Source organism: Theropithecus gelada, chromosome 14 (assembly GCF_003255815.1).
Source record: "Theropithecus gelada isolate Dixy chromosome 14, Tgel_1.0, whole genome shotgun sequence".
NCBI lineage: Eukaryota > Metazoa > Chordata > Mammalia > Primates > Cercopithecidae > Theropithecus > Theropithecus gelada.
Window position 1 is genome coordinate 115,448,604 of NC_037682.1, and position 13,229 is coordinate 115,461,832.

The 13,229-nt window shown below is 37.6% G+C and overlaps 1 protein-coding gene across 1 annotated transcript; it reads left to right on the forward strand.

Annotated features, from left to right (window-relative positions):
* The first annotated feature begins 12,044 nt into the window (after nucleotides 1-12,044).
* Nucleotides 12,045-12,980, forward strand: LOC112607055 (olfactory receptor 149-like). The gene has a single exon (XM_025358097.1). The coding sequence runs from the start codon at nucleotides 12,045-12,047 to the stop codon at nucleotides 12,978-12,980; it is 936 nt and encodes a 311-aa protein (XP_025213882.1).
* The last annotated feature ends 249 nt before the right edge of the window (nucleotides 12,981-13,229 follow it).

Here is a 13,229-nt window from a genome sequence, read left to right on the forward strand (position 1 = left end):
CTTTGCTTCTCTGCTCCAGGTTCACTTTGGATATGATCTTTCTTTTCCCAACATATCCCCTCAGAAAAGTGACAGTGGTCCCAGAACCTATTCCCTTTCTTGAAGGAGTTCAAACCATGCGTAGACTTGTAATGTTCCTCCTGGGGTTTCCAGGGAAACAACATGAAAAACAGGTGACATGAACTACAGACTAAAGATTGCAGCCTTGATGTTAGGGAATGCCTGAACTAGAGAATTTTCTGCATTATCTTTGTCTGTTCGCTTTCTATCTTATATACTTGTCAGGACTATACTGGTAAGCTTTGAAGTTTTCCGTGTGTAGGAGGAGTTAGAGGGAAGTTGAAAGCCAACATCTGGATCAATGTAATGTCAAGATCACAAAGAGAGAGACTCCAGGGGTCCTCTGTGAGAGGTGGCACTGTTGGGGACCTTCCTGATTCATTCTGCCTGGGCTTTGCTAGCCTGCACGACCTACATGCCTTTTCTTCCACTGCCTGAAAGACTTGGGTTGAACTCTAATTGTTGGAGAGAGATGTTCCTCCTTAATCATGAAACACCTTAGGAAGAAGTCTATAATGCAATCCTTAGTCCTACCCTGAACCTATGAGTCCTCTAAGTCAGACCCTGATCTAGTGCAGTAAAGGGAAGGGTGGGCTTAATGGGAGCTTTGCCTGGGACCTGAACCTGGAGCACTTACCACATTAGGAAGAAAGGAACTCCCCATGATCGCTCCTGACCCTTGTGTCTCATGTACCCTATCCTAGTGGAATGATCCTATTTGATACGCTATCCCTTAAAATAACTCATATCAATGCTGTCCCGTAAAATAACTTGTATCAATATTAAAACGACTATTTCTACCCTTTGACGAGTAAATGCAGTGGTTCTTAAAGTGGTCTCGTCTCCCTACCCCACAAATCTTTTGCTACTACCATTTTGGGAAGCTAAGCTAGGATAGTAAATTGACCAGAACACAGTCGTGGAAATTTCACCTGAAGTTAGTGAAATACAACTTTAAAGAGTCGGGAAAAAAAGGCTTAGTAAGAGGTCTACTCTTCCATAGGTTTATTTATTGAACTTACATTGGTTTTATTATCCCTTGTTTTCTGTCCCAGCTTTTCTGATGCCTCCACTGTTCCCATGGTATCCTGTTCCTCTATTCTTCTGTTGTAGGCTGACTTCTCTTACATGAAGCAAGTAAAGGATACTAATGAGAAAACCACTGTAGAATCCTGACCATACCCTTAAATAGTTATGTGATGATGGGCAAATGATTTCACCCTCAGGCACTTAATATCCTCATCTGTAAAACCAAGGGATTAAACTTGAACTTTATTAACACTTTTGAATTCCACTCAGAATTCCTAGAGGAACATCAGTGCCGTTTCACTCAGAAAATGGGTAGACTAGGCCTGAGTTTCTTTAAGTTGTTGAGTTACCTGGTATTAGGAAGACTTGTGTGACTTGCACAGTGGAATCTAATCTCTCTGTCTTTCTTCAAGTTTGTTTATGCTGAATGTGATCTGTGGAACAGGGTTGTAGCACCACCTAGAAGCTTGTTAGAAATGCAGAATTTTAGTCAATACCAGGAACTACTTTATTTAACAAGGCTCCCAGGTAGCATGCGTGCACATTGAAGTTTGAGAAGTAAAGGCTTAGTATTTTCATGAAATAGGCTTGTATCCAAGTCTGCCATCTAGATAGACCCTACCTATGTAATCTCAGAAAATAGTTTTCTAAGGACCATGAAACTTGTATAGTTAACCTCTGTGCACACAGTGCTGCAAGTTTACATTTATTATGCAGAGCATTTATTGTTTATCTCCTTTTTTCTCACCCTTCAGCTTCCAGACTGGGGCTTGAGGACTTAGTGCAGGGCCTTCTAAAACAAAAAACAAAATGAACCAAAAGAAACAAAAAAAAAATTATCAACCTGTCTTTTGTCCTCTTTAAAATAAGACAACTACAGTTTTAAAGTGGCATGGTTTTATTTTTCCACTTGGGCTCCTGCACAATGAAATGTTGTGCCAACTGTAAATTCCTCGAATCTAAACAAGTGTCAGTCTTCATAATCAGCAAATGGCATTTTGGCACATTTGTTGAAACCCCATTTCAAGCCTGATGCTTTATGTTTTGGGAAAGTATGAAGAGCCATCTGTAATTTCAGAAACTGGTGGTCCAGGCAAGGAGCCCAGGAGAGAAGCTGTTCTCATCTTCCATTGGTTGCCTTTATCTAGTACTTGTTTCCCCACAGCAGCAGACTTGGCCACAGGAAAAGTGGCAGATACCATTCCCTCAAGATTCTTCCACTCAAACAGCCCAGGAGCTCCCCTGGAGAGTTCTCTGTTCTACATAGACTTATTAATGAAATTCATGCCCTGTCTTCCCCAACTCTAACACAGTCCTCCTCAGGGTCACTAAGCATCTGCTCTTCCTCTCCCAACTCACATCAGTTGCTTCCTTAAAAACAGTCCATCTGCTTTCTGGAGTATCGATTGACCAGGAGAAAACCAAGGGAAAAAAAAAAAAAAACGTGCAGTGAACTATGTATTTTATCAGTTTTTGCCTCATATATTTTGATATTCTCCTAAGTGCATACACATTTAAAATTATTATATATCCTTGGAAAGTTGACTCTTTTATCATTATTTAATGCTCAACTTTATCCCTGATTGTTGTTGTTGTTGTTCTGAAGTTGACTTTGTCTGAAATTTATGTAACTACTGCAGATTTCCGCTGATTGATTTTGGCAGGGTACATCTTTCTCCATCCCTTCACTTTTAGCCTATATGAGTCTTTTTATTTAAAGTGGATTTTTGGAAACAAGATATGGTTGGGTCTTATTTATTTGTTTTTGTTTGTTTTTAATCCACTTTGGCAATCACTACTTTTAAATTATCTACCCATATCATTTATATTTAGAGTAATTATTGATAAAATTAGGTTAATATCTACCATGTTTGTCAACTGTTTACTATTTATTGCATTTTTCTCTTTGACTTTTATTTTTGTCTTTTCTCACTTTAACCAGGCATTTTATGTGATTTCATTTTATCTCCATTCAATATATCCATCATGTTTCTTACGAATACTTTTAGTTGTGCCTCTGGAGTTTGCAATATGCATTTATCACTAATTTAAGCCCACCTTCAAATTACACTATATCACTTTACATGTAGTGCAGTTACCTTATAACAGAGCATTCCTAAGTCCGTCTTCCCATCCACTATGACATCACTGCCATTAATTTCACTTATATCTATATTTTAACTACGCAATTGTTACTATTATAACTTTAAACAGTTATCTTTCAGATCGATTAATAAGAATATGCATTTCACTTTTATTTATTTCTTCCCTGACATTTCCTTTCTTTACATAGATCTGAGTTTCTTACCTGTATCCTTTTTCTTTTTCCTGAAGAATTTGTCTTAATACTTCTTGTAGAACAGATCTGTGGGCAATGGATTCCCTTAGTTTTTCTTTTTGTCTGGGAAAGTCCTTATTTCTTCTTCACTTTTGAAGCTTAATTGTGCTGAACATATAGCTCCGTGTGTGTGTGTGTGTGTGTGTGTGTGTGTGTCAATTTTTTTTTTTTTTTTTTTTTTTTGAGACAGAGTCTTGGTCTGTCACCCAGGCTGGGGTGCAATGGCACGATTTTGGCTCACTGCAACTTCCACCTCCTGGGTTCAAGTGATTCTCCTGCCTCAGCCTCCCGAGTAACTGGGACTACAGGCACATACCACCACACCTGGCTAATTTTTTGTATTTTTAGTAGAGACAGGGTTTCACCACGTTAGCCAGAATGATCTCGATCTCCTGACCTTGTGATCCACCTGCCTTGACCTCCCAAAGTGCTATGATTACAGGCGTGAGCCACCGCATCCAGCCGTCTTGTCTTTTAACACTTTAAATATTTTACTTCAATCTCTTTTAGCATGAATAGTTTTTGGCAAGAAACATGCTGCTATTCTTTTTCCTCTATAGGTAAAGTGTTCTCCCCCTTCCGCTCCGCAGACTTCTTTCAGGATTTTCTCTTTGTCTTTTGTTTTCTGTAGTTTGAATATTATAGTTGTAAATGTAAGCGTTTTTACCCTAAAAATCTACTGAATATTACAATACCTCAAAAAACGATTAAAGTGAATGAATGGATTTTACAGTACATAAACTACACTTCATTAAGCTTTTTTTTTAAAAAAGGTAGAATAAAGGCTTAAAAAAGCATGGATTCCAAACTCCATACAGAGTTTGATATCTGACAAAGGTTTTAAATATATATATATATAATCTCATGTAAGCCTGACTGTATTCCTATACAATTCCACTTTCAGCTTTATGACTATGCTTACTATTATTTAAGAAGAATTGCCTAACATTATACCCTCATCCCTCCCTGAGACTCTGTCTATTTACAGACCCTCACTGCATTACTGAGTTCTTCCCCACACCTCACCTCATTTTCACATCTCACCATTAAGGATGTCTGTTTGTTACATCACTTAGTAATAAAAACTGGTTTATGTGCAAAACAAACAAACACAAACTTTTAGCTTTAGATAGACAATAGAAAAAAAAAAGTTTTCTACCTCGTAAGTTCCAAAAAGTACAATTCTGTAAATGAAGGGTCAGTGAAGTGTGGAGATTTGGTAGATCAGACTACATGGAGGCCAGTTTCAACTATAACATGCAAAGAGTTTGGAAATCACCATTCTCATTATTACCACAAGAAAAAGCTGAACGAACATGATATGGTTTGGATTTGTGTCCCCGCCCAAATCTCAGGTGGAACTGTAATCCCCAGGGTAGGAGGTAGGCCTGGTGGGAGGTGACTGGATGATGGGGGTGGATTTTCTCATTTGGTGCTAACGCATGTTTTCTGCTTTACTGAGGTACGATAGACAAATAAAAATGATCAGTCTGTGTCTTTTGATTGGAGAATTTATTTCATTTACATTTAAAATAACTATTGATAAGTGAAGACTTATCACTGCCATTTTAATTATTTATGTTTGTTTTGCAGTGAGCTTGTTCTTCTCTTGCTTTCTTCCTTTATTTGATTTTTTATTTTTTGGTTTGATTATTTTCTCTTTATCTTTTGAGACTTTTCTTTGTGGTTATCTTAAGACTTTCATAAAAATATCTTGTGGTTAAAACCATCTGTTTTAAGTTAATAGCAATTACAACTGCATACAAAAACTCAATGATTGAAAGTATTACTATTTTTTACTTTTAAAAATAAAAATATGAATAGCTACTTGTTTTGAATATTAAAAACAAAGATTATAATACTTTATTAATAAATTAGCTGAATTATCTGGTTTTGGGAGAATCTGTAATCACTATTACATAAAACCATTAAAATGAATGTTACAGATATAATTAATACACAGCTACATATTTTCCATTTTGTACCAAATCTTTACTCTAAACAGTAATCATCTTATCATAATGTTCAGGTGTAAATAAATATATGAATGACACTACCACCCTGGTACAAGATACATAGAGTTGCACACATTCAAAACAACCCTATCAGTTATGATAGACTAAAAATTAGCACATCTGCTGTTGTGATTTCTTAATGTCCATGGCTAAATAGACACACATTAAACAAAGAAGATATTGTAAAATGAAGCTGTAGTTCAGGCGGATCAGTTTATCTGAGGAATACATCAAAATATTCTCTTGTAACTATATCTATTAGAATGCATGATCAAAGGACATGGTGTGACGTTTAAAGGCATAGATTCTGAATTTTGGTTCAATAATTTCTGAAGCTCCAATAACTGATAGTTGGTTCCAAATGGCCTTAATATTGATTGGGACACCAAATACTTTCAGGCTTACATTTCCATTGAGAGATGTAAACTAGTGATTCATTTTAGACATTGAACTACTCCATATGATTCCAAGGACTGGTTCAGTATTCTAACCTGTTATGGTTACCTGACTTATATCCCAACAGGTTATAGGCTTTGAAAGTGGGAGTGGGATCAGATAGAAGCATGAAATTTGTTTAGGAATTAGTGATGATTGAGGATTCCAAATCATTCAAGAGAGTTTCCAAGGATTCAAGTCCTTGATATTGCTTTCATTTCCATCTCTCCCCAGTAAAAATGCAGAAAATTTTCAGTTCTATATTCCTCTACTAGATAGATCACACCTCTTCCATAGAAAGCATCAAATTTTCAGGATGCCAAGAACTTTTCCACCAGGAAAAAAAAAAATGATAGGAAGGGAGGAAGAACAAAAGGAAGAAAAGGAAATAGCAGCTTCAGATATGTGTCACCCAATAAATAGCCATCGTTATACTCCTTTCCATTTGGGGCTTGCAGCCTACTTCTTCTCCACTGGGTTGTCGCAGATAAAGGAAGAAACATGATTGACAATTCACCGCAGACCCTTATCCTGCCAAGAAACAACAAAGCACCTGTCATTGGATCAAGAACGCCTAGACTTAAGCTTGCTATTTATAAACAGAAAATTTTGCTGAAGGATTAGTTGAGGAATCAGTTGTTGCTAGACTATGTCTTGACTTACTTGAATACCTGGAGTAGGAAAAAAAAAGGAATTAAATTAAGCAGACTTAAACAAAGATGATGGAAATAGAATGCAAATTTCCCCACAAGTCATACCATGGCAAGAGAGCTCTTCTGAGAAATATGTAGTAAACTTTCTAGTGGGACTGTTTCCCTAGGAAACAGAACATGAGCTAAATAAGTTTCTCTCACTCTCTCTGTTTGTTCCTCTGACGCTTTCTGTTATTCTTATTGTTATTATTGAGACGGACTCTCGCTCTGTCACCAGACTGGAGTGCAGTAGTATGATCTCGGCTCACTGCAACCTCTACCCACCTAGTTTAAGCAATTTTGCCACCTCAGCCTCCAAGTAGCTGGCATTACAGGCACATGCCACCATGCCCGGCTAATTTTTGCACTTTTAGTAGAGGTGGGGTTTCACCATGTTGGCCAGGCTAGTCTTGAACTCCTGACCTCAAGTGACCCACCTACCTCATCCTCCCAAAGTGCTGGGATTACAGGCATGAGCCACCATGCCCAGCCTATCTCATTATATTTTGATGCCATAATCTTGTCAGGGAATCCACGATAAAAACAGTAATGGCCATAAGGTTATACTGAAGGCTTAATCAAATACCCAAATGAATCTATTAATAATATGTCTCTCATCCAGAGACAGCTGCTTTCTGTATAGAGTCACTTTGGGAAGCAGTGATGATGTAGTGGAAAGACAGCTAAACCTGGGAATGCCTGGGCTCTTCTACTGTCTAACTTTAGAAAAGCCAGAATTGCTCTGAGGTTTAATGTCCTTATTTGTAAAGTGGAGTTAAGAAAATCCACCTTACACAGCTCTTAAGAATTAATTAGAACTACATAAAAGTGTATTGGAAAACTAGAACAACTGCAAATGTTAGGTGCTATTAATTATTAATGAGTATTTGAAAATCAAAATTAGTAATAAACTTATTTGTCTTTATAACACAAAGGGAGAAGCCATATTATTCTGGATTTGAGATACAACTCTATCATTAACCCACTCTGTTACCTTGGTTATGTTAATTAGAGTCTTTGAGATTAAGCTTTCTACTATAAAAAACAGATAGAAATAAATTTTTGGTAAATATTGAGATATATTAAATACAGAGCCCTCATCACAATTCCAGTATATAACAAATCCACAGAAAATGTTAGCTATTATCTAAAATGTGATGTACTTACTAAGACATCCCAACAAACCACGTTCATCCTCTGAGCCTCTATCTGAGCAGTGTCTGTACACCCTCCACAACCTGCTTTTCTCCTCTCTTAAAAATACTAAAGTCTAGTGTTAAAGGGATAGAAAACACCTGTTATGTGATCTCTAAAACTAAATGAGGTATTTATCAATTGGGCTCTAAAGTCAAGACTGGAAATGACCAGGAGGAAATAGGACATGAAGACTTTTCCTACCTTAATATAAAGCAATGATGTGAATGCATCTGGAAAGAGTGTCATTGCCAAGCAATGGGTACCTTTCCAAGCAAGGCTGTCTTAGAAAGCAGAGGCAAACAGAGGGCACAATTTCCTAATGATTGAGGGCACAGGAAATGGAATTAAACAAATCTGTCACATACTAGCTTTTTAAGCATGAGAAATGTGCTTGATTTTTCTAAGCTTCACCTTCCTATCTGTAGATAAGAACGGTAATAATAATAGTAATTTCTTTTTATAGGTATACTTTAAAAATAAATAATAAATTTTAAAATGCTGAACCTGTCCTTGGTATTACAATGGTAACAGTTTTGTAACCTTTGTAACTACTTTTGTAACTGCTATGGGCATATTCATAATTGCTTTTGCTTTAGGGGTTAGTTGAATTATCATCATTAATTTAAAGCTCCACTTGTATGGTGTTAGGTCAGAATCATTGAAAAGTTTTATGGTGGAAATAAAATCAAATAATTTCATACTAAGAGAAAACTTAAAGGTTTTTGAATTCATGTTATTCATTCAAATTGAGAATATCCTTAATGGTATACCTGAAAGATGGTTCTCTTTACCTCTTCTTGAATTACTTCCAGTGATGAGATCATTATATCAAAAGGTTGCTTATTTCATTGATGTAAAATTTCTAATAATTAAACAATTATTTTTTACATTGAAAATAAATCTATCTTTCTATCTGCCCATGGTTCTTGAGTCTGTGTAAAACAACTCCTACCAAGTCTACCTACCAGCTTTGCAAGCATTTGAAGACCACATTAAATCTCTTTCTCTTCTTTTGGTGCAAGACTCAAATCTCTGTAATTCAGCATAGCCTAGTGCTTAAAAGAATTGGCTTTGAAATTACAATCTCAGCTCATTTACTTTCTAGTTGTGTAATCTCTAGATTATTTAATCTGTTGTCCAGTTTCTTTGTCAAGTAATACTATCTACTTCCTAAAGTTTCATTTGGAGATTAAATGTAACAATGAATTAAATACATTAGCATGACAGTTTATGGTAAGTACTTACAGTGGATTGTTAATTAAATAATAACAGTTTAGTTGATTGTTTTTTGGTTTATAGCTCCTCTATTTATACTGGTCATCTTCCCAGCAATGTGTCCAGTATGTGAGACTGTTTTTCTGTAGGAGTAATGACCTGAAGATACCTCATGATAGTAGATGCATAATAAATAACTACTGATTAGGCTTCTGTCTTGAATAGTGATGTTTATTAGAGCTAGCCATATAGTCACATGCATGTATACATAATTTGAAAAGTGATGAGGCAAGTGGTAACACAAACTATCATGAGATCGTGAACTTATGATATTGATCTGAATTGGAGCAAAGACTTGAAGGTGTAACAGACAACCAAAGGGATAGCAATGCAAGCGATCTAATGTTAAAACTAGTGTTTTTCTACTATGCAAACAGTCTTGGGGGAACATATTTCCCACTTTAGAGCATCACTTTCCAATGATATTATTACTGTTATCTCATGATTGGGTGATGAATGCTACTGACAAACTAATTGCTCCCTCAGAGCTATCACTGAGTCCCAAGTAGGGCTTAAGGGGTTCTGAAAAGAAATTTCAAGAAAGCAATCCAGAGAGAGTGAGTGTGTACGGGTCTTGATTGTACAAATCCTATGAGATTTGATTCTTTATAAATAGGAGAATTAAGGCTCCTTTGGCTGGAGCACGCTGTACTCTGCTGAGAAAAAGTAAATGTGAGATCTTGTTATAACAGTTGGGAAACTTGACTGTGTTCTCAGGTGGACAGTGTGAGTGTTCAAACTTCTACCTATGTCTCACTGTTAGCCTCTTCCCCTCACACACTAATGGGTTCACACATGGAGATCTTCCTTGTCTTTGGTGACTTCTTTCTGAAATGGACTTAAAAATCAAATTATGGAATCACAGGATATCATGGTGTTTGATCATAGGCAAGAACCAGATGCTCTCCCTCTTGCCTTTGCTGACCAAAGAGATGAAAGCTCACAGGAATCTGTGTTGCTCAGAGAGACGATTCAGGTGTGGCTAGAATTAATAACAAGGGGCAGACTGCAGAAGCATTTCTTCCCCAGAATGTCACTGTTTCTATAATGTCTTTACTTTGCCCAGTTCTTGGGTCATATGTGGGTGACTCATTCTGGCTTGGTCGTTCTCTTTAGAGATGCTTTTCCATGACACTTGCCACAGCTTATGATTGGGATCCCTATGTTGAATGTGGCTCCGCAACTTGAAAGCTCCTTAATTGGAGCTGATACTAAGGTCTAGTGTTAAAGGAATAGAAAATACCTGTTATGTAATCTCTAAAACTAAATGAGGTATCAATTGGGTTCTAAAGTCAAGACTGGTAATGACCAGGAGGAAATAGGACATGAAGACTTTTCCTACCTTAATATAAAGCAATGATGTGAATGCATCTGGAAAGAGTGTCATTGCCAAGCAATGGGTACCTTTCCAAGCAAGGCTGTCTTAGAAAGCAGAGGCAAACAGAGGGCACAATTTCCTAATGATTGAGGGCACAGGAAATGGAATTAAACAAATCTGTCACATACTAGCTTTTTAAGCATGAGAAATGTGCTTGATTTTTCTAAGCTTCACTTTCCTATCTATAGATAAGAACAGCAATAATAATAGTAATTTCTTTTTATAGGTATACTTTAAAAATAAATAATACGTTTTCAAATGCTGAGCCTGTCCTTGGAACACAGTAAGTATTCATTAAATGGTGTGCGTGTGTGTGTGTGTGTGTGTGTGTGCGCGCGTGTGTGTGTATTACCATTATTATTACTGAGTAATGAGAGATCCCTGAATCTTTCAGGTGCTATACTCTGCTCTTAACTTATGTAAACTACCTCATTAGTGCTGTTCTTTGCCTTTCTTTACATGGATCACTGTATTTCTTACTTCATTACGGGAACATGAATTGGATGCTTTCCTTGCTGATACTGCTTCTCAATATTTCAGTCATCTTAAGTCGGCTTAGAAACAGAAGAACCAGAACAGCATCTCTTATTAGAGTTAGAGATCATTGACCTTTCAAGTCTAGAAAGATGTAATCTGAAGAGTATGTAATCTTAAATCTATTCAATGATGTTATTTAATAAAATATTTTTTGCAAATAATTACAGGATACAGACATTAAAGGAAAGTACTTAAGAATTAAGTTTAAGATACATAAAATAAAGGGAACTAAGCTATGAAGATGCAAAGGCATAAGAATGATACAATGGACTTTGTGGACTTGGGGGGAAGAGTGGGAGTGGGGCAAGGGGTAAAATACTACAAATACGGTGCAGTGTATACTGCTCAGGTCGTGGGTGCACCAAAATCTCACAAATCACCACTAAATCATGTACTTATGTGACTAAAAACTACCTGTACCCCAATAACTTATGGAAGAAAAGAAAAAAACTTTTCATTAGGGTTCATAGTTTTGCCAGACATTTTAGCAGATACTTCATAAACTTTAATACTAGGATATTTGTGTTACCGATGTTATAATAAGTATGATTTCCATTTGGCAGATGATGAAACTAAGTCTATGAAAGACGTCATGTAAATTGTTTTAACAAGTATAGCTAATAAATGGAAAAGCCAGGATTCATATTAAGTTTTCCAGTTTCTAACATAATTATTTTTCTGTTAGGTTGCAGAGGACAATGGATAGTAGAAGTTTCTTATGTAAAGACATCACAAGAGTTCAAATAGTAAATATGCTCAAAAAGAATAAATCCATGGTACATAGGCTTCGAACTTAAGTTGAAGTGTTTTAAATATGCCTCTCAACTTTTCATCCTGCAGAAGACAAGCATCTGCCTTTACAAAGCATTCCTTCCATGAGCTGAATAGACTGACTCTAAAATAGGCATTTCCTTATTATCTGATTTTGTTTTTACATGGATCTCTCTCTTGCCTTTCCTAAGAAGGCAGTTCGTTTCTTGTTAAAAACATAGCCAAAGCACTCATCAGCAAAAAGCTTGAGAACTTGACATTGGTATTTAGACTTCGGTGTCTTGGGTACCTTTTCAAGGTTAGATGTTTTCACAGTCATGAAGAATCTCTCGGTGGTGTCCGAATTCATCCTGCTGGGCATCCCGCACACGGAGGGTCTGGAGACTATGCTCTTGGTCCTGTTTTTGTCCTTCTACATCTTCACCCTTATGGGGAACCTGCTCATCTTGCTGGCTATTGTCTCCTCCACTCGGCTTCACACGCCCATGTACTTCTTCCTGTGCAAACTGTCTATTTTTGACATATTTTTCCCTTCTGTGAGTTCCCCTAAGATGCTGTGCTATCTTTCAGGGAATAGCCGAGCCATCTCCTATGCAGGCTGTGCATCCCAGCTCTTCTTCTACCATTTCCTGGGCTGCACTGAGTGTTTCCTGTACACGGTGATGGCCTACGACCGCTTTGTTGCCATTTGTCACCCTCTACGCTACACTGTAATCATGAGCCACAGAGCGTGCGTCATCCTAGCCATGGGGACCTCATTCTTTGGCTGCATTCAGGCCACCTTTCTGACCACTCTCACCTTCCAATTGCCTTACTGTGGCCCCAATGAGGTGGACTATTATTTCTGTGATATCCCAGTCATGCTGAAGCTGGCTTGCGCAGATACCTCAGCCCTGGAGATGGTGGGGTTCATCAGCGTGGGCCTGATGCCCCTCAGCTGTTTCCTTCTCGTCCTCACCTCTTACAGTCGCATCGTCTTCTCCATCCTGCAGATCCACTCTGCCGAGGGCCGACGCCATGCCTTCTCCACCTGCAGCGCCCACCTCACTGCCATCCTGCTTTTTTACATGCCAGTGGTCCTCATTTACCTGAGGCCAACCCCCAGCCCCTGGTTGGATGCAACTGTTCAGATTCTGAATAATCTGGTCACCCCCATGCTGAACCCCTTAATCTACAGTCTCAGGAATAAGGAGGTGAAATCATCACTAAGGAGGGTCCTACATCAGCTGGGCTTCCTCCCTGAGCAATTGTAGAGAGAAACAAGTAACTACCACTTCAACCACACTTCACAGCTTATAACAATTTTTTATTTGGTGCTCACAAATATTTTTGAAATTGAGGGCACAGGTATTATTATTTCCATTTTACAATGTGGAGACTAACACTCAAAGTAACTTGTCCAGGGACATGTAAGGAGTGAATGGCAGAATGAGGACTCTAGAGCTGGTTTTGTGACTCTGGGGCCTGTGCTCTCTTGAGGAAATCATACTGAGAGAGAGAGA

Bases quoted from the DNA above. Each gene is read 5' to 3' on its own strand.
- LOC112607055 (XM_025358097.1), top strand. From the start codon at position 12,045: ATGAAGAATCTCTCGGTGGTGTCCGAATTCATCCTGCTGGGCATCCCG.